At 44.3% G+C, this 20,286-nt stretch overlaps 1 protein-coding gene across 2 annotated transcripts in view; it reads right to left on the reverse strand.

The window, feature by feature from the left end:
• The window catches only part of SF1 (splicing factor 1), a 133,285-nt gene that overhangs the window by 9,888 nt on the left and 103,111 nt on the right, over positions 1–20,286 (reverse strand). For both annotated transcript variants that reach the window (XM_077457764.1, XM_077457772.1), the window contains 5 exons: positions 15,270–15,359; positions 14,998–15,181; positions 14,673–14,788; positions 14,406–14,513; positions 8,070–8,262 (listed from right to left, as the gene is read on the reverse strand). In XM_077457764.1, the coding sequence (XP_077313890.1) occupies positions 8,070–8,262; positions 14,406–14,513; positions 14,673–14,788; positions 14,998–15,181; positions 15,270–15,359 (691 nt within the window). The remainder of the gene's footprint in view (positions 1–8,069; positions 8,263–14,405; positions 14,514–14,672; positions 14,789–14,997; positions 15,182–15,269; positions 15,360–20,286) is intronic.

The raw sequence follows: 20,286 nt of genomic DNA on the forward strand, positions 1-20,286 counted from the left end.
ACATCAGTCCCGATCACGGCCAGCCCTGCCAGTGCCCACCTGCCCCCTCATCACTAAGCATAATAAAAAAATAAGCGCCCCCCGTCAGTGCCACCCAGCAGTGCCCACAATCTGCCTCAACAAAAGATGCTGCACCCCAGTGCCACATATCCGTGCCCATCAGTGTCATCTACCAGTGCCCATCAGTGCCCCTTAGTGCCGCCTTAACTATGCTTATCAGTGCCCCTTAGTGCCGCCTTAACTATGCTTATCAGTGCCCCTTAGTGCCGCCTTAACTATGCTTATCAGTACCCACCAGTGCCGCCCACCAGTGCCCTTCAATGAAGGAGAAAAATGACCTGTTTGCAAAATTTTATAACAAACTATTAAACATGATTTATTTTTTTTGCATCTTTTTTTGTTTGTTTAGCAAAAAATAAAACTCCCAGCTGTAATTAAATACCACCAAAAGAAAGCGCTATTTGTGGGGGAAAAAATGATAAAAATGTCATTTGGGTACAGTGTTGTATGCCCGCGCAATTGTCATTCAAAGTGCATCAGCGCTGAAAATTGGTCTGGGACTGAGGGGGGTTTAAGTGCCCAGTAAGCAAGTGGTTAAAAGGCATCAGTCAGAAGGGTAGAAAATAATTGCAAAGGGTTTAGATATACCTCGGAATACAGTGAAAATCAAGCAGAAAATATGGCACAACAGTGGCATTACCAAGAATTGCACATCCCTCCAAAATTGATGAAAAGACAAGAAAACTGGTCAGGGAGGCTTCCAAGAGGCCTACAGCAACATTAAAGAAGCTGCAGGAATATTTGGCAAGTACTGACTGTGTGGTACATGTGACAACAATCTCCCTATTCTTCAACCATCTGGGCTATGGGGTAGAGTGGCAAGACTGAAACCTTTTTAAGAAAAACATCCAAGCCTGGCTACATTTTGCAAAAACACATCTGAAGTCTACCCAAAAGCATGTGGAAAAATGTGTTATGGTCTGATAAAAACAAGGTTGAACTTTAAGGCCATAATTCATTTGACACAAACATTGCACATCACCAAAAGAACACCATACCAAGAGCGAAGGGTGGTGGTGGCAGCATAATGCTTTGGGGCCATTTTCTTCAGCTGGAACAGGGGCCGTAGTCAAAGAAGAGGGAATTATGAACAGTTCCAAATAGCAGTTAATATTGGCACAAGGCTTCTACTAGAAAGCTGAACATGAATAACTTCATCTTTCAGCATGGCAATGACCCAAAGTATACATCCAAATCAATCCCTTATCTTTCAAGGGGGGGGGTTCAGGACCAGGCACCCACGAGACTATACAATGGAATGGAATATACAATATATCCAACATGTGAGTAAAGTTAGGGATGTTTGTTGCTCAACATACTGGCATTTATTGGAGGATAATTCAGTGGGCAAAATTTGTCTCAGGATCCTCAGTTGGTATACAGATGGGCCTGTTTTCTTAAATACCTCTTAGTACAGTGACATTACCTGCTGTGGTAGCTGAGGTTTTTGCCCCTATGTTATAGAGGCCAACTGACATCATGGGGGTAATTTTCTGTCATTGTGTGCTCGTGTCTTTTTTTTACGTGTAAAAGGCCATCAGACCCATATGTAGCGGATTTTGAAACCCATTTATGAAGTGGACAAATACCACCTCAAGACCCCTGTAGCATATCCCAAACATGATGATAGGTGTTCTCATTGCCTTAAGTGTTGGATCCTTGAAGTGGTCCCCCAGGACAGAAGGAGGGGCAAGTGTGATCAGATTGTTCTCCAACTTGAGGTCCATTGGATATGGGAGCTGGAGGCTACCAAGTCTCCTGGCTTGAATGATGGTTTAAGTTTTGTCCCTTTTCTCAGACAGGGGTGTATTCAGTGCCAGAGGCAACAATACTATTGTGCTTTATTTTCAATGCATATTTTTTATTTTATTTTTTTCCCATGGAACTTCATTTGTGTTCAATGTGGTTGCAGCACATGTATAAACAATTTTTGTGGATGTCAATTGTATAAGAAAGTATCCATCGTCATGTTGTGGTTTTCCTACTGAGTACAATATGTGGCCTTCACTATATTCTATATTTTGTGCTGCTTACTTCTAATATTCCTCTAAGGGGGGCGACTGAAAAGTATTAAGTAATAGCAGTGCCTTGCTCCACATCTTCTGCACTTACCGCCTCCTCTTACATGTTGGGGGAGGAAGACTGTCATGATGTATGTGGAGGGGTGTGGCATGCAAACAGCAAGTGACACACGGACATGTGTTGGCGTCCATTTAAAGCCTAGATGCTCCACATGGTGAGGGGATTGCATCAGCAATCTGATGCAGCCGACAGGGTTCGGTGAAACAGGGCATGCCAGCATGGCAAATCTCTGGACTACATGCTTTTGATCCATATATGGTTCTACATACTTTGCAAGACTGTTTTCAAAGGGAGGAATTTACCCCAGGGATCTTGGACCTGTGGACTTTATCACTTATAAGTATCAATACATTTGCCATTCTTGGGAAAGAACGATTACCTTCTGAAAAAGGATTACCTCTTCACTTTTGTTTTATTTGGGGTGAGAAAGAGTCATCATAGGGACTCTGGTACAGAGAGGTGTCAAGGAGGACTATGTTCTTATGGTTCCAGTGAGCGACACATTTTATTGGACACTTCTATGCATTACTATTCCACTTGCACACCACCTCTTGAACACTGTTACCTAGCAATGCTCCCCCATTTCTTCACAGCTACCTTCCACCTCAATACAATCATCTACTTGTCCAGTTTTTCCAATGCAGATCGGGAGAACCATTGATATCTCATAGCTTCCACTTTTGTGGTTTGACTTCATTCGTCCTCTTTTTGAATATCAGTTCAACCTTGATTTAAACTTGGGTCACTCTTCATAGGTCGTTTAGACCCGGGATATCAGTTCTTTTGGTTGAACGTGGACTTGTGTCTTTTTTCAACCTATGTAACTATCCCAGCTGTACTACAGCACTATTACAACTCCTGCAACTTGGGTTTAATTGCAACACCTGTCCAGAGATGGTCCTTTTGTTGTTCTAGCTTTAATGCTAAAGTATGTATGATGTTTATTAATGTCTTTCTTATTTTTGACACCAATAATAGGATTTTTATAACGGCTTACCTGTAGGACCCAACACCTAAAGTATTCACTTAGTGGGTTATAGGCCACCTTTAGGTGTTGACACTGGTAAACCCTAATTAAGGAAGTTGACTCCTTATATTAACCCCTCCTCCTTCCAGGAGCACATCAGATTTTGTAGCCAAGCAATATACTTCCACCCCATAAAAAGAGGGGCATGACTTCAGCGTCCTATGATGTACACCAAGAAAAGGATTTTACAGGTAAGCCATTATAAAAATCCTATTTTCTTTATCGTACATCATAGGACACAGAGCCTTAAGTATTTACTTAGTGGGACATCCCATAGCAATGCTACGTGAAGGGGAGAGAGAGAACCCGTAGGGTAACCCCCAGACCTGAGGACCTACACTGCTCCCGAAGGCGATAGCCTCATTGCATCTTACATCCACTCGATAACGTTTTGTAAAGTATGTAATGAAGACCAAGTCGCGGCCTTGCAGATCTGAGACATGGAGGCCTGGTGACGCACTGCCCAAGAAGCACCACCGTTCTGGTAGAGCGCAACCTAACTTGAAAAAAGGGGGAATCTTATCCCTTAGAGTAAGTTTGCATTCTAACGTGCCGAATACACTTAATAGTGGATTTTGACGCTGCCTATCCTTGCTTAGGACCCTGTGGCAGAATAAAAGACATCAGCCTTATGGATCTAAAGCAGTTGCTTTTAAATAGATTTTCACTGCTCTCACCACATCAAGACAATGTAGTGACTTTTCTTCCCTGGAACATAGTTTTGGGAAAAATTATGGAAGGACAATCTTCATTCAGATGAAAGCTTGAAACCACTTGCCAAAAAGCCTGGACGAGGGCATAACTCCATTCTGTCCTCACCAATAGTCAAATATGGCTCTTTACAAGGAAGAGCAGCCAATTCTGAAATCCTCCTTGCTGAGGATATAGCAACCAAAAATACCAGCTTCCTAGTCAGAAAGACGGAGAGAATGTGCTGCATCAGTTCAAATGGCTGTTTTTGTAACACTGACAAAACTAAAATTCAAGTCCCAAGGGCTTAAAGGTGATTTAACTGACGGATTAATCCGCATCACTCCTTGCATGAAACCCCAGACTAAAGAATGCGTAGCAGTCTTTTGAAATAAAACAGATAAGGCTGAGACTTAGCCCTTAATAGTACTCAGGGTCAAGTTCATCTCTATGCTCAATTGTAGAAAGGCAAAAATTCTGCCTATATCGCAGAGGGTGCCAACTCTTGGATTCACACCAGGAAACAAGTCTTCCGAACTCTATAATATATAGTTCTGGAAGCTAGTTTCTTTGCATTGATTAAAGTTGAGATAACTGACCTGGAAAGCCCACGTTTCTTTAGAATGTGGGTTTCAATAGCCAAGCTGTTAAATTTAGTGTTTTGTAAAGTAGGATGGAATATTGGCCCTTGTGAGAGCAGGTCTGGCCTTAGTGGAAGGGACCACAGATCCTCCACTGCCATCTTTATGATCTCTGCATACCATGACCTTCTGGGCCATGCTGGTGCTGCCAGAATTACCAGTTTTCTTTCCAGCTTGATCCTGCAAAGTCATCGAAGGCAGCAATTGAATAGGGGGAAATGCAGAGATCAGTGAAAGCTGATCTCACAGTATCACCAACGCATCTGTTCTGCATGCGAATGGATCCTTGTGGACACAAAGATGACTAACTTTATGTTGCACTGGATGCTAGAAGATCTACATCTGGAGTCCCCCATCCTTAACAGCCTGAAACTTGTCGGGGTGACTAGACCATTCCCCTGGGAATAATCTGCTGGCGGCACAAGTAGTCCGCGTGCCAATTCTCTATTCCCAGAATGAAGACTGCCGATAGGCACGGAATATTTCCTTCTGCCCAAGTTAGAATATGGTTCACCTCTCTCTGCACTGAGTTTCTTGGTGCCCCATTTGGTGATTGATATCAATCCCTTAACCTGGAAGTCCAGGCTTTTAGAGCCAGAAACACTGCCCGAATCTCTAAGATGTTGATGGGCACGGGAAATTAAACACGCTTTCCCATCGCTGGATAGCGGATGCGGTTAAAGTCGCCAATTTTCGTTCTAGGCCCTGGAGGTCGGAGAAAAAAAAAAAAAAAAAACATTTCCATCATGTATACAGGGGCTGAATGTTTTCTCCTCTTAGGCTCGGTTTCCACTATTGCAACCACAAAGTCGTGTGATTTTACTTTTGCTGCTGAGAATATGTTGGGCGCAAATTTGGTGCAACAGGAAACAATGCCTCTATTCTTGAGTTCTATGGACCTCAAGTCGCATCAAAGTGGTACCAATGTAGTTCAGGGACTACCTTGAAGTTGTGGCGACTTGAAGTCGCACAGATATGAACAGTACTCATTGGAAATCATGCCCTAGAGTCTGACCGTGCAGACAGTCACCACTGCCTAGAGGCAGCTGCCACAGCGCAGGGGAAGGAGTCCGTTTAAATAAAAGGACGTTTATACCTTCTTTTAGACAAAAGAGCTTTCCTGCTAGAAATCATTTGGATTTCACCGAATCTTCCCCAATGAAAAGGAAAACTAGTCAGACACCCTTTTTGCAAGATGCTTCGGCTGACCAACCTTTTAACCACAAGGTCCTAAACTTGTGTTTTAGCACAAGCGGGGACGCCTCATGGATAGTCTTATGGCATCTATGGCGAAACATAGCGCCTTTGGTAGGAGGATTTTAACAAAAACATTCCAGCTTCTTATCTGTTTGATGCTTAAGCAATTATGCATCTTTATTGATGCTGAAAATCGCAGCATCTACTGCTGGTACTTTCCAACCTTTGTGAATTTTTCCTCCATGATAGAGAACCGAGAAACTCTCTGCTCACTGCTGGTTTTTCTTTTTTTTAAACATGGAAGGGACCTGAACTTTCAACTTGCTCGGTTAGTAGAATAAAAAGTGAAATTAACCATCTCTGTAAGAGTTTGTACCATCAATCTGTCAGATTGTGAGGTTGCATAAGGTTAATCAACTGTTCCCTCCACAGAGGAAAATTTGTCTAGTTTTTCCTCGTGATCCCCTGAGGATAACACCTCATCCTGTGCCCACTGTTCCCTTGGAAAATGGGGTTTGAAGTGGGGGAGGGGGATCTAATGCGCTTCCTATCCTCTTGGATGGAGGATGCTATTAAAGCCACTAATCTTCTAAGCCCTGCAAGGAAGAGGAAAATGCATCTTCAGTCACATATAAAATGGACTGAAGTGTGAGAAACAGTGGCACCAATTGCTTTTAATGTCTCACCCTGGCTTGCCATGCCAGGTATCTCCGGAGAGGATGAGTGTGGAGGCATGTCTGGAGTTCCCAGCGCCTAGGGGTGGAATCCTTGGTACTTTTGTGGTACACTGGAAGTCAAATGTGCCCAGCACAAAAGCAGAGGTACTTTAAGAAACCAGTTATGGTATTTTCTGAACAATAGTTTTAGCAAAAGAAAAAAATGTCACCATAAGGATCAGCATTTGATGCTGGGTACCATAATATTTCCTGTGCTGGAAATGCCTGTTCACACATTTACATGCCCAGCGCGCCTGTCTTAGTGTGACAGACTTCTGTCTTTAGCATGTGAACTGAGAGCATCTGTTAAGCCTCAGGCGAAAACCTGATTACAAAGTGTAAGCTGTTACCGCACCTCTCCAGGAGGGGAGGGGAATTTATGTCAGCAGTGTTTGTTAGGCTCACAGTTTTAAAGGAAGACTTCACTTTATGCAAAAAATGCAAATGGCTGCTTTTTGTATGTTCATAAACTACTGCTGTAACCCCTTTACTTTAGATCCCTCAGAAGAGGAACACCATCTGCTCAATTAATAAGCCTGCTCTGGCTGCTGGGACCACAGCCGCTGCTATAGCCAGACAGAGCTGCTGAAAAAGGCATCATACTAGGCAAGTGTAATATACTCCCTCTAGAGGAGACATTTTAAAGGCATACAGAGTATATCTATATCTCTCTCTCTATATATCTATAGAAGGCAGGCATAGGTGGACTTTTTACAGTTCCTAGGCTTCTCCCCTTACCTTATCCTCATTGCAGGATACTGCTAGAGTAGACAGATGGATCCAAACTTGACTCATCACGACGGGCAGTGTAGTTAAACCTTTAAAGACTGGGGCCCTTTTATTAGGGGTTCCGCTACATTGGACCATGTATAGCACCCCTCAGGACAACTTTAGGTAAAGTAGCAAGACCAAAAAGAGTCCTGGTTACTAGGGTGCAGCCCTCAAAGAGAAGCGTTACAAGCAAAACCTCGTTCTTCAATGCGAGGCCCGGGGACAATCCTGTAGCCGCAGTGGCAGGATGGAGCCGGCTATGGAGGCTTTTTAAATCCCTCCTGGAGCTCCTCAGAGCACATCTTCACTCGTGACCAACACCTTAGACACTGGCAAAAAAAAACTGATGTGCTCCTGGGAGGAGGGGTTATACAGGGAGTCAACTTCCTTAATTAGGGTTTACCAATGTCAACATCTGAAGGTGGCCTATAACCCACCAAGTAAATACTTAAGGCTCTGTGTCCTATGATGTACGATAAAGAAAAATCTTTGCTAATCATGTTTGTATGGCGAGTGAAGTTTTTAATATAGTTGGGTGCTCTATTACAGATTTATTTCAAGTTTGTTATTCAATCTCTATACCATAAGCTCCCATTTTCTCCTTCTCCCCCATTTTTTCATTTTTACTCTTAAAACAAAAACTTATTTTTAGGGGTATACAATCTCCATAGGTTAGTATTGCTTCACCTTTTTTGACATGTATTTTAGTGTTATACATGAATAGTGTGTGAGCATTTGACATCTGGGAATTCAATTTTGCTCCAAATTTTTAGTTAAAAAAATATTTTCACGTTCTTATCTTATTTACTGTACGTTACTACAATAACCCAATGTTAAACTTGGACTAAATAGTCTAACATAATTAAGTTCACATAAATAGTATACCAGAGGCGGTTGACTTCCTGCCAGGTTAGTTGGCCTTGGGGCTCCTTGAACAGGATTGTGGGAAGGAGTAGTTGTAGCTCCAATAGAGGAAGGCACTGGGGCTTCACCCAATTCTGCCATGAGGGAAAGATATTCTTTATCCATCCTTGCTTTATCCTGTGCCGATTGAGGTTCCCCAGGTCGCACCTGAACACTACAAACAATTATAGGGTAAATAACTTTCTAAATGAAATTCAAATATCAACACACATGAAAAACAGGATTTTTATAAACAGCTTACCTGTAAAATCCTTTTCTTTGAAGTACATCAGGGGACACAGAGCCATAGTAGTTACTATGTGGGTTATAGGCCACCTTCAGGTGATGGACACTGGCACACCCTAAATTAAAAAAAGTGCACTCCCTATATAACCCCTCCCACTGGTGGGAGCACCTCAGTTTTGTAGCAAAGCAATACACATGTATACCAAAAAGGGAGGGACCTCTGTGTCCCCCGATGAGAAGGATATTACAGGTAAGCAGTTTATAAAAATCCTGTTGTCTTTTCATACATCAGGGGACACAGAGCCATAGTTACTATGTGGGATGTTCCATAGCAATGCCAACTGAAGGGAGGGACACAAAGTAGGGCACCAAAAGACTAGATGACTCAAACTGCAGCCTGCAGTACACAGCACCCAAAGGCAATATCCTCATGATCTTTTACATCTACTTGATAGACTAGTAAATGTAAGGATTGAAGACCAAGTTGCGGCTTTGCAGATCTGAGCCATGGAGGCTTGGTGATTCACTGCGCCAAGAAGCAATAACAGCCCTCTTGGAGTGCCTTTAAAATGAAAAAATAATTCTCTTAAGCCAAAAAGCTTGAACAACCACTTGACAAATCCATCTAGAAATCAGGTTCCAATACTGCCTAGGACCATCAGGCAACACAAAAAACATCTACTTTTACGCATCATAGCGGTCACCTTCAAATGCACCTTGGCCGCTCTCACCACAAGAGAATGTAGTGACCTTTCTTTCAGAGAATGAAGTTCTGAAAAAAGCTAAAGACAGCAAGATCTTGGTTTGTTATTATTTCGGAAAGGAAATTAGGATGAGGCCGTAATCCAACCTTATCCTAAGAATAACCCAATATGACTTTACAAGAAAGAGCAGCCAACCCTGATGCTCTTCTTGCAGAAGATATGGAAACCAGGAAAATGTCATTCCTTGTCAAGAGGACCAAGGGAAAAATCCCAAATTGACGTAAAGACTTTTTGTAAAACCGACAGGCCTAATCTTAAATCCCAAGCATTCAGGGGAGACCTAACTGGAGAATTTAATCCATGTTTCCCCCTGAATAAGAACCAGACTAAAAAGTGGTTGATGAAAAAACACAGATAAGGCTGATATCTGGCCTCTGAAAGTACTCCGCTTAATTTCTAATCCCATCCGTATGAATTCAAGGATCCTACCTATGACATATTTCCTGGGGTACCAAGCCCTGGATTCACACCAGAAGACATATGCCTTCCAGACTTCGTATATGACACTGGAGGCCAGCTTCCTAGCATAACTAGAGAAGACTTACTTACTAGAAACTACTGAAGCGGACAGCCCATGGTCTTATTTTAGAATGTGGGTTTCAAGTGCCAAAACGGTTAAATTTAGCGTTTGTAAGGATGCAATACTGGACCTTGCGAAAGAAGGTCTGGCCACAGTGGTAGGGACCAAGGGTCGCCCATCACCATCTTTATGATCGCGGTAAACTAAGAACTTATGGGCCACAAGAATCACCTACTTCCCTTCTTGCTTGCTCCTGTGAAAAAGGCATGGAAGCAGAACAGGAGGGAAAGCATATATCAGTGAAAAAGTGATCCCATGAAAATAAGGAATCTGTTTTGCATGCCATCGGATCCTTTGTCCTTGACACAGTTGTCGCTCTTTTGGTTGAACCCGGACGACAATAGACCCACGTCCAGAACTCCCCTTGGCATATTCACAGAATTATGCCAGAGAGAAGGAACCATTCTCCCGGAAAAAAATAGTACTCAAGTACTGACAATTCTTCATTCCTGGAATGACATTGCTGATAGGCAAGGAATGTTGCTTTCTGCCCAATACAGAAAAAAATTCACCTCTTTGTGGGCCACATGACTTCGTGCCCCCTTGGTGATTGAGATAAGCCACCGCTGTGGCACTGTTGGATTGAGCCTACGGCACCTGGCATTACCAGGTGGTCTCCCATCCAGGTGCGAGATCAGACGAGATTGCACGCTTTCAGGGTGATGTGGCCGTAGGCTGGATCCTGACAGGACAATAAGTCTGAGCGTCCAGGCCTCCAGGGCCAGGCTTACTGCCCAAATCTCTAGAATATTGATAGGCAAGGTCATTTCTGATCTGGACCATTTCCCCTAGAGACAGACGTTTCTTCCAGGACTGCTCCCCAGCTGAAAGGGCTGGCATCTGTTACCACTTTACAGGTAACTGGTAGAAAGGGTCCTCCTTTTAGAAGATCTTGGGCTATCGACCATCAATTGAGGCTCTGATGCACTTTGGCAAATAAACGCAAAGGGAAGACCAGAGTTTGGATCTTGTTTTAAGTTGTCAAGATACGGTTTTGCAGCAGTCTTGAACAGAACTGCACATAAGGAACAGCCTTGAAGAAGCCATCATCTTTCCTAAGACATGCAAGAAAAATAAGGGATATTTCTTTGTTCCCTGGGATAAAAATACCCTTTAGTGGCATGCATCTATAATCAGCCCCAAGTACTGCAATCTCCTTGATTGTTTTAAGGATGATCTTACTAGGTTGAGGAGCCAACCAAAGTATTTCAGGTAGCTGACTGTGAATCAGATCTAGGTTTAAACGGGCTACCGATTTATCTATCAAGAGTAGATAGTCTAAGTAGGCTAGTATCGTTATACTTTGAGCCCTTAATCTGACTAAAGGAGGGGCCAGGAGCTTTATACACACTCGAGGTGCACTAGCTAGCCCGAAAAGGTAGAGCTGAAAACTGGAAGTAAAGATTTTCTACCTTGAAGCGTAGAAATTTCTGGTGAGCAGGGAAGATCGGCACATGGAGATAAGCCTCCAGGATGTCGATAGATAGTTCTCCCCTTTGAAGGAAGGAGACTACGATCGGATAAATTCCATGCGGTGAGGAAGACTCTCTGGATCCTTAGGAACGTTTGATCTGAGAAAAAAAACAAGGAGACTTGGAATCTTGGAACTCCAGGTTGGAGCTATTGAGTTAGTCCACCATTCGTCTTCCTGTCAGATCTATGAGAACTGCAGAAGAATTCCCCCCTATTGAGCTAGCGAGGTGCCTCTTGATAAAAGGAGGCTACAGTAACCCCTAGGGTTAAATCTGAGGATTAACTATTGACCATGATGGCAGAAGCCATCGTGACTGCCTGGAGGCTGATGCCCCTGGCACAAACAGAAGGAGCTTTTAAAATAAAAAATATATTTAGTCCTTTACAAAAAAAAAAAAAAAAAAAAAGGGGGGGGGGGGTACTTTTCCCACTAGAATGTCTTTGGATGAATTATTCAAACATCCTCAAATAGCTGTTCCACCGTAAAGGAAGACTAGCCAGGAGTATCCGCATGGAAGTTTATCCTCCGTTGTTGTGCATTCCTGCACTCATGCGTTTTAGCTGCTTGTGTTTAGCAACAATGTGCACAGAACCGTGCATAGCATCTGCTTATATAGGTACAAACCTCCGTAGGCATCTCAGCAGTTGTGCGTTTGGCTAGTTTATAAGCCAGCACCTGCATGAGGACTTTGTGCAAGTTCTATAAAAGAAACTCGCAAGCAGTTATTGCAAACATAAAGCTGCCAGAATCCTGGGCCCTGCTGAGCAGGATACCTAGAGTACCTGTTAAACCGGCCTCACAACGATTAAGCAATTGCGGCCAACAGGCTGCTCAATCTGCCAGAGAAAAAAAAATGTGTTTTTTGTTTTGTTTTTTTAATAGGGATTCCAACTTTTATTTGTTGTATGTCTAAGCATTTGAGTATTGTCTGGCAATAACAGCTCTTATTCACAGAGGATATACTGCGTTAATTGCTAGTATACTGTACTTAGTCAATTTCCTCCACCATAAGATAAAGTATAAAACCTTTCTTAGGAGGAAAACATATGGGAGATCTTCACGGATACAAAAGGCTTTCCCAACAATGAATGGACAGGAAAAAGCATGCACAGTCTGTGGAGGCTTTAATGAACCCAAACACTCAGTTATGAAGCATAAATGTGGGGGACAATGAAACCAGCTGGTTCTCCCGCATTTGACACCTCAAAAGAGGAGTCATACACGGTCCCGGGGGGATTCATCTTCTCCCTCCCCTAGTTCCCCCGTTAGAGGTTCCTAGACGGTGATAGAGAACCTGTGCAATTACCGTCGCTAAGCTTTTTAAAAAAATTAATAAAAATTAAAACCAGTCATGGCTGAGGGAAAAAAAGAACCTTTGGTAAAATACACAGGGGCTGCAGTGTTGAAACCAAGTATAAACATGTCATGGCCCTGATGCTTACTCTAACCAGTCACTCCATCTCAGGGGAGGATGCCATCTGTAGAGATGAGTAAGCTTACCAAAGCTAGAGGAGGACTCTTTTTCCTCTATTTCTGGGGGTGTTTTAACCACCTTTCTGACCTTAGCCCGATACACAAAGCAGAGGTACCATCAGAAGAAATCGCCTGCAATAGTTCAGCTTCAACACTATTAAGGTTCAGCCTGATGCAGCAGTAAATGTGTCAGAGGGATCTTTTAAAAAACCTGTGTCACCAACTTTAAATGCCACTTTTGCTCCGGTCCCTCCATAGTTGTATAGAAAACACATGGAGGTATATTTTAAAAACAAAACCTTGCATGCTGGATGCCAACGCCGCGCTAAACCCTGCATCACCTTTCCTTTATAAAAAAAAAAAAAAAAAAAAAAAAAAAAAAAAAACATTTTTTCCTGCGTGAGCTCTCCATCCTGTGGGATCCCTGGGAGGAAGGGGAAATGGCGGGGGGTCCTGTAAGCCACAAGCAGCGCGCCGCTCACGCCTTTTAAAAAAAATTAAGCTCTTCATTCCCCAAAGAGGGGAAGACATTTTAGCATAGGGGGGTGTCTGTGGGGAGAGAGAACCCCACCCCCCAGACTTACCGGAGGTTTGTGGCGCGGCAGGAAGGAGGATCTGCTTCCAAACAACGTGGCTCCGAGAAACACGAGGCGCGAGTACTCAATACAGCCCCCAGTGGGGCACATAGGCATGACAGCATTTACTACTTTAAAGGAGACATTTCATAAGAAAATTATAACTCCACTTAGTTTACCAGAGAAAACCATGCCATGGGAAGCTAACAGACCCAATCTTCACCCTTCACGGTGGGCTCTGTTAAACCTTCAGGAGTGGCAGAACCTAGAGGTAACCCACAATCCTGGACCTGCAACAGCACCCTGCCAGTAAAACTTTATGGCCTCACTACCAAAAAGTACTGGATGCCAGGGTCCAGCTCTCTATAAAAAAGAAGCATTCGCAGGCAAAACCTTGTTTCTTCGGATGCGAGGCCAGGGTACAATTCAATTTGGCGCAAAAAAAAAAAAAAGGACACTTTGAATGAATCTCCAGTCAGCATGGCTAGCCCCAGCAAGGATTGCTCCAGTGGAGCTCAGCAGAGCACATCTTTACTCGTGACCAACACCTTAGACACTGGTGAAAAAAAAACTGAGGTGCCCCCACCAGTGGGAGAGGTTATATAGGTAATGCACTTTTTAATTCAGGGCGTGCCAGTGTTTATCACCTGAAGGTGGCCTATAACCCACATAGTAACCACTATGGCTGTGTCCCCTGATGTATGAAAAGAAAACACAAATGTATCCCCCTAATAAATGCCATAAACGATTTGGCTAAATATTGTCTAAAAACAGCTTTAACCATTTGACAAAAGCATAGTTATACTGTTGCTGGATCACGTACAGAGTTTCTTCTGGATTTGTGGACTCCAGCCGGAGCCGCAATGACGTCATGCGTATGCGTGTAGAAGCTGGCCACATCACAAGGCCCTGAAGAAACGTTCCTTCAGAGCGCATGCACCAATGGCGGCAGATATAGTAAATATCTCCTAAACGGTGCAAGTTTAGGAGATATTTACAGTACCTACAAGTAAACCTTATTGTAGGCTTACCTGTAGATACAATTAAGGAAGGCTTTACCTCCTCTTTAACATGCAGTTGTATGGCGACAAGTTAAATGTGTATACTGCTTCCCCTTTGCTAGTCAGCCTGCAGAGATAGATCTATATAGATTATTTATTTTAAAACTGCGCATGCTTTACCTTAAAAATTGTCCATAGAACCTACCTTGTAAACTTGCAGTCAGAGGCAATATGGCCAGCACCTCCACACTTTGTACACAGGGTGGTATTGGTAATAGTACGCGTTTCAGTACTTTGCCAGGGCCGCAATATCCTGCAAAATTAATAGTGGTTATCAACTTGAGCTAGAAACGCAACATATTAAATAATGGCCTTATGAATATTTGGCATTTGGATATACGCAGATCTTGCAAGGGTAATCAGATCTGCCATGAAGAATATTAGTAGGTGCGATTTGTTAAATAACCCTTACCTGTTGTCATCCTCCCGCAGAGTACCATTTAGCCGTGCCAACTCTCTCAACTGCATCTTGCGAAGGTCATTCTGATCTTCTGGAGTCTCTATACCTTGTTTGAGAATATTCCGAATCTTAAAAAACAAAACAAAAAAACAAACCCTAAACAAGCAAGCATTACCAATAACTTCTAGAAAAGATTTTTAAGAGTGCCTCTTAAATAAAAGTTGAATTAGTCTATAATTACTAAAATTCAAAATGTTGAAAGCCTGATTCTTCATTAAACCTTTTACAGATTAAAAGGCACCAAGTGCTTATTCAAGGCAATTCGAACACCGCTTACCTGATCTACAGCTTTCTTGACATTTTCCATAGTATTGGCCGTTACCAAGGCATGAAGCGGCTCATCCTCACCAGGAAGAGTCTGCCCATCCTTGCGTGCAACCTTTCCTTCCTTCACTGAACCTTTACCCCGGATCATAATTTTAGCATTGCATTCCTTCTCAATGTTTTTCAATGTATTTCCTCTGAAAAAAAAAAAAAATGTCAAAATTAAAAATTAAAAAAAAGTAGGCACCAAAAGAATAAGTAAAAATTATGGACCTAGTCCCATACCTTGGACCGATCAGTAGACCCACAAAGTTAATCTCTGGGTACTCATCCTGAGGGATCATAACCTTGTCACTGACTCGCGTAGCAGGTGGCCTGAAAGAAAATGTGGAGAAGAAAAACTAAAGAAAGCAATGGTAGATCAAGACAAGATTTTAAAAGTAAAGCTTTATATGTGCAAAATGAAAATATCAATATCTGGACATCTAAATATGCACACATGTATAAAAGTATAATAGCCAAATCTGTTTAAAGCTATTACCAATAATCCACCATGACTAACGTTGCAAACATCTATTACAGCCTAAAATACTAACTTGTATTATTCATAAAAAAACTACAAAGCCATGTCCTCAGTCTCTTAATGGTAAACTTTTAAAGCTCAACTCCAGGAATTCAGCCATCTAAAATGTGCTTGCTTACTATGGGTTAATGCATGCCACCTTGTGGACATTTAGAATCAAGTTTTATTGAGCACTGGGGAGTCTAGCCATCACTACACACTTGGGGCTCAGACAGCTTTCTTACATAGCGCAGTTTGATGTCGTTGGTTTATTTTATGCCTCAAATTGTATGTATTCTCTGAAAAATAAGCTGCATTGAGGGACACAGGAAGTCACCCAGTTATACACCAAGTTTTTGGACGTCCCCAAGCAGAGTAAAAAAACAAAAACAAAGGGTGGGAACAGCAAGAACATAACTCCACCCATAACAACCAGAGCTCCTCAACGGAGGAGTTGCAACCTTAAACAGCCGCTTGCAAAACCTTGTGGCCAAAGCAAGCATCCAAAGATGCGCTCACATCAACCTTGTAAAATTTAGTGAAAGTGTGAGCGGACAACTAGGTCGCTGCCTTACACACCTAGGAAATGGACGCTTGATGTTGGAAAGCCCAGGAGGCACCAATTGCCCTCGTCAAATGTGCCGTGACGGGAAAAGGGGGCGCCCGCCCACTTAAGGCATAAGCCTGAACCACAATCTGTCTGATCAGAGAAATGGTCGCAGATGAGACTGCCAGGCCCTTCTTTGGATCAGCCACCGATACAGTGTGTCCAACCTCCAAAAAGGAGCCATAGCAGACAGATACACCCGCAGGAGCACAGACCATGCCCAATGAATGCAAAGCAACCTTTTTAGATGAAATGCAGAAACCACCTTTGGAAGAAACAAAGGCTGCAGGCGCAGCACTGCCTTATCCTTGTGGAGGACCATGTAGGGAGACTTGCATGACAAGGCTGCCAACTCAGAAACCCTCCTGGCAGATATAATCACCACTAGAAAGACTACTACTTTCTGAGTGTCAATAAGGGGGATCTCCCTACTGTTTTCAAACGGCGAGCTCTGAAGCACAGAGAGCACCAGATTGAAATCCCATAGAGGCAGTGGTGGTCAAACTCCCTGAACAAACATACTCACCATTGAATGAGTCGCCAAAGGTCGCTGAAAATAAATAAAAAGACAGCCAAAGCTGATATCTGTCCCTTAATGGTGCTTAAGAAGAGTTTGTGAGCCACTCCTCGCTGTGAAACAATTCAGCCAATAATGCCCCCATGGAGCCACCAACGCGTCTACCCAGGGATCTTTTGACCTGGCCACAAACCTCTGTACCTTCCGATTGAGTTCAGGAGATCCACATCTGGCGTGCCCCACCTTAGGCAAGGGAGCCGAAATACATCCAGATGTAGCAACCATTCCCCTTGGTCCAGCATCTGACGACTTAGGTAGTCTGCCACTTTTCCATGCCCAGAATGTACCCGGCCGACAGAGCCGGCACGTGCCGCCCTGCCCACCGCAGGATGTGAGCGACCACCAGTGCTGCGGCCAAGCTCCTTGTTGGTTGACATACGCCATAGCGTTGTCCTATTGGACCCTGACTGGACGCCCCTGCAGTCTCTGACCAAGTGGAGAGGCACCGCCTGATCGCCCGAAGTTCCAGCACGTTGATCGTCAGGCTGGATTCTTCCTGTGTCCATTGACCCTGGGCCAACTGTATGCCTCAAACTTCCCTCGTCCAATCAAGAGGAAGGAATGACTTCCCGGACCGAAGGGCCGGAGACAGCCACCCGAGCAGGGAATTCCTGACTAGCTGGCCAATGACAATCCAGAGATAACAGATTTGTCCCATTTTGACAGGATCTCCTTTTGCAAGACTCGAGTGTGGAATTTAGCATACGGTACCGCCTCGAAAGTGGCTACCATGAGACCCAGGACTCGCATTCAAAAACGCAGCGTCAACAACCGAGGGACAACAACAGCTTCACCGCAGCTTGAAAAGTCTGCAGCTTATCCAAAGGGAGAAGGACTCTCACCTCCGAGTCCAGAAGCAAGCCCAGGTACTCCAGGGTGTTGAGTCGGCACCAACACCGACTTCTGGAGGTTCAGTACCCAAACCTCTAAAGTTTTTGCATGGCGATTGCCACATCCTCCCTTAATTTTGAGGAGAAGCTGCCCTCAGAAAGAGGTTGACCAGGTAATCCACGATTGCGATCCCTCACTGCCTTAGCAAAGCCAAAATTGGGGCTAGCACCTTGGTGAAGACCCTCGGTGCCGTCGCCAGGCCAAAAGGGAGAGCTACAAATTGGTAGTGCTCATGCCCAACCGCAAATCGCAGAAACTTCTGATGCTTACGGGGACATGCAAGTATGCAACCTTGATGTTCAGGGATGCCAGAAAACCCCCTGATGGAGTGCAGCGACCACTGAGCAAACCGATTCCATCCTGAACCTTTGTACTTTCACAAAGCTGTTGAGGGCCTTGAGGTCCAGGACCGGACAACCCGCTTCCTTCTTTGGGACTAAAGATTGGAGTAGAATCCCTGAAACCTTTCTGGCGTCAGTACAGGTACTATCACCCCGCGCAGCAGCAGGTCCTGTACTACCCCGAACAGGGACTCCCGACGAGCCAGTTGATGAAGATTGGAGGGAAAAAAATTGTTTGGCGGACAAGAAACTCCTGTACCTTGAGGAAACCAGTTCACAGACCCACTGGTCGGAAAGTAGGAAGGTCCACCAGGCTGTAAATTCCCGAAGACGACCCCCACCCTAGAGTCGGGCAGGGGCAAACCGTCATGCAGTAACAGATTTGCCCACAGGCTTGCGAAACCAGGGACGCTTTTGTCCCTCAGCAGGCACCTTGTAGAACTGGGAGCGCTTACCTGTCAAGCCGGGCGGGCAAAAAATCCACTTCTGAGTGGAAAAGGAGGGCCCTTGCCTATGGTGTGGCTCCTTCTCTTTTCTGGACTGTGGAAATAATGTGCTCTTACCCCCAGTGACCTTCATGCCATCCAGCGAGGCTTCAAATAGCATCTCTCCCTGGAAGGGCAAGTCTGCCAGTGCTTTCTTAGATGCCTGGTTCGCAGACCAGCATTTCAGCCAAATCAGGCGACGTAGCACTACTGCCGATAACGAGGCTCTAGAGAGCAAGGGGGGCGTATCTAAGGCCGCATCACAGACATACTTAAGGCCCTGCACAAACTGGTCTGTCAGCTCCACCCAGACTGGAGAAGCCTGTTGCTTCCCAATTCACGGTGCAAAGATTTTGCCCATTAAGTAAGCATCTGCGATACCAAGGACATGGCTAACACTGGCCGCAAAGCTGACCCTACCACATGGTAAACATGGCCGTATATTCCATTTTTAGGGTATCCCGCACCACTGTAATAAGTGCTCCTACAAGCGCCTTTTCCTGTGCTGACCCGGAGACAGTCATCCTCACTGTCTGAATGGTTCTGGTCCGCATCATCTGATACATCAGAACAGGAGCCACCTGTCACAGCAGGGCTCAAGTCTGAATCAGAGCTTTCCCCAGAAGACGGTGTGGGGGGGAGGGGGCATTTTTTTACCCCCCTTGCACCTGCATGGCACTTCCACCCTGGCAACAAAGGCCTCCAGGACCACCGTCAAAGCGTCCGTAGGCATCGCAGGTGCAGGGGAACCAGTTGCAACAACAGGGATATCTGGGGAAGAAGCGACAGAAGACGTTCCTTATTTCATGTCACTTTCTGTCTATATGACAATTGGATTTTGAAAATTTTGGGTTGTTGTGGAAAGTGGTGAGTTTTAGTGGAGACACTAAAGTTCAGAAATGGAGTTATAAGTAAATAAATGGAATGACAAAAGTATAAGGCCCCTTTCACATTGTCGAACCATTCAGGTCCGTTTGTCAGTTTTGCCAGCGCCATAGACTAGCATGGAGTGCCTGAACAGGCACTCCATGCTAGTCTATGGCGCAACGGATGTCAGTGGTGACCTGTCCATTCAGATCCGTTGATAGGGGCTGCTACACACAGGCTTTTCATCCAAGTGCATAGAACACATAGAAGGGAAAAAAAAAAAAAAAAAAAAAAAAGACCTGCTTTAGAATAATTTTAAGTTTAAAAACGCGCCAGCCGTTAAAGCGCCACTCGTTTTGGTCGCTAGTGAGAGCTTTCATCTCCCCAAAAAAAGGGTTAAAAATTCCTGTTTTGCGACACTTTTAAAATCACTTTTCAAGTGCTTTGAAAGCGCTGCCCATTCATTCTAATGGGCAGGAGCGTTTTAGGATACAGCGCTCCCATCTCGCCCCAAAGATGCCGCTTGCAGGACTTTTTGAAGCGTCCCGCAAGCACACCTCCCGAGTGTGAAAAGTCACACTGGCATGAATGGGAGGCGGTTTTCAGGTGCTTCGAGGCCATTTCCAGCACTGAAGCTCCTGAAAACTGCCCAGTGTGAAAGGGGTCTTACAACCAAGTCTGGAAGGGATTTTTCCCTCCCATTCTGCAAAATTGTTAACTGCTACCAGTGAATTATTTTTAAATTTCTTTGAACCAGGGCTGCAGTTGGGAGATTGAACACTGATACCAGTCTACTTTCGAACTTGGCTATCTTAGCTATGCAACTAGACTGAAAGACTCAGTTAGACTTACCGGTGACGGTATTTCTAAGAGCCTTTCAGGACAACCCCGGAGAGAGTGTAGCTCCACCTTGTAATTAGGAAACACATGCCCACTTTAAAAACACCTCCTCTTCCTCCATGGCTTCAGTTA

Source organism: Lithobates pipiens, unplaced genomic scaffold (assembly GCF_037356315.1).
Source record: "Lithobates pipiens isolate NorthernLeopardFrog02 unplaced genomic scaffold, aLitPip1_a1.2 Scaffold_10, whole genome shotgun sequence".
Lineage (NCBI taxonomy): Eukaryota > Metazoa > Chordata > Amphibia > Anura > Ranidae > Lithobates > Lithobates pipiens.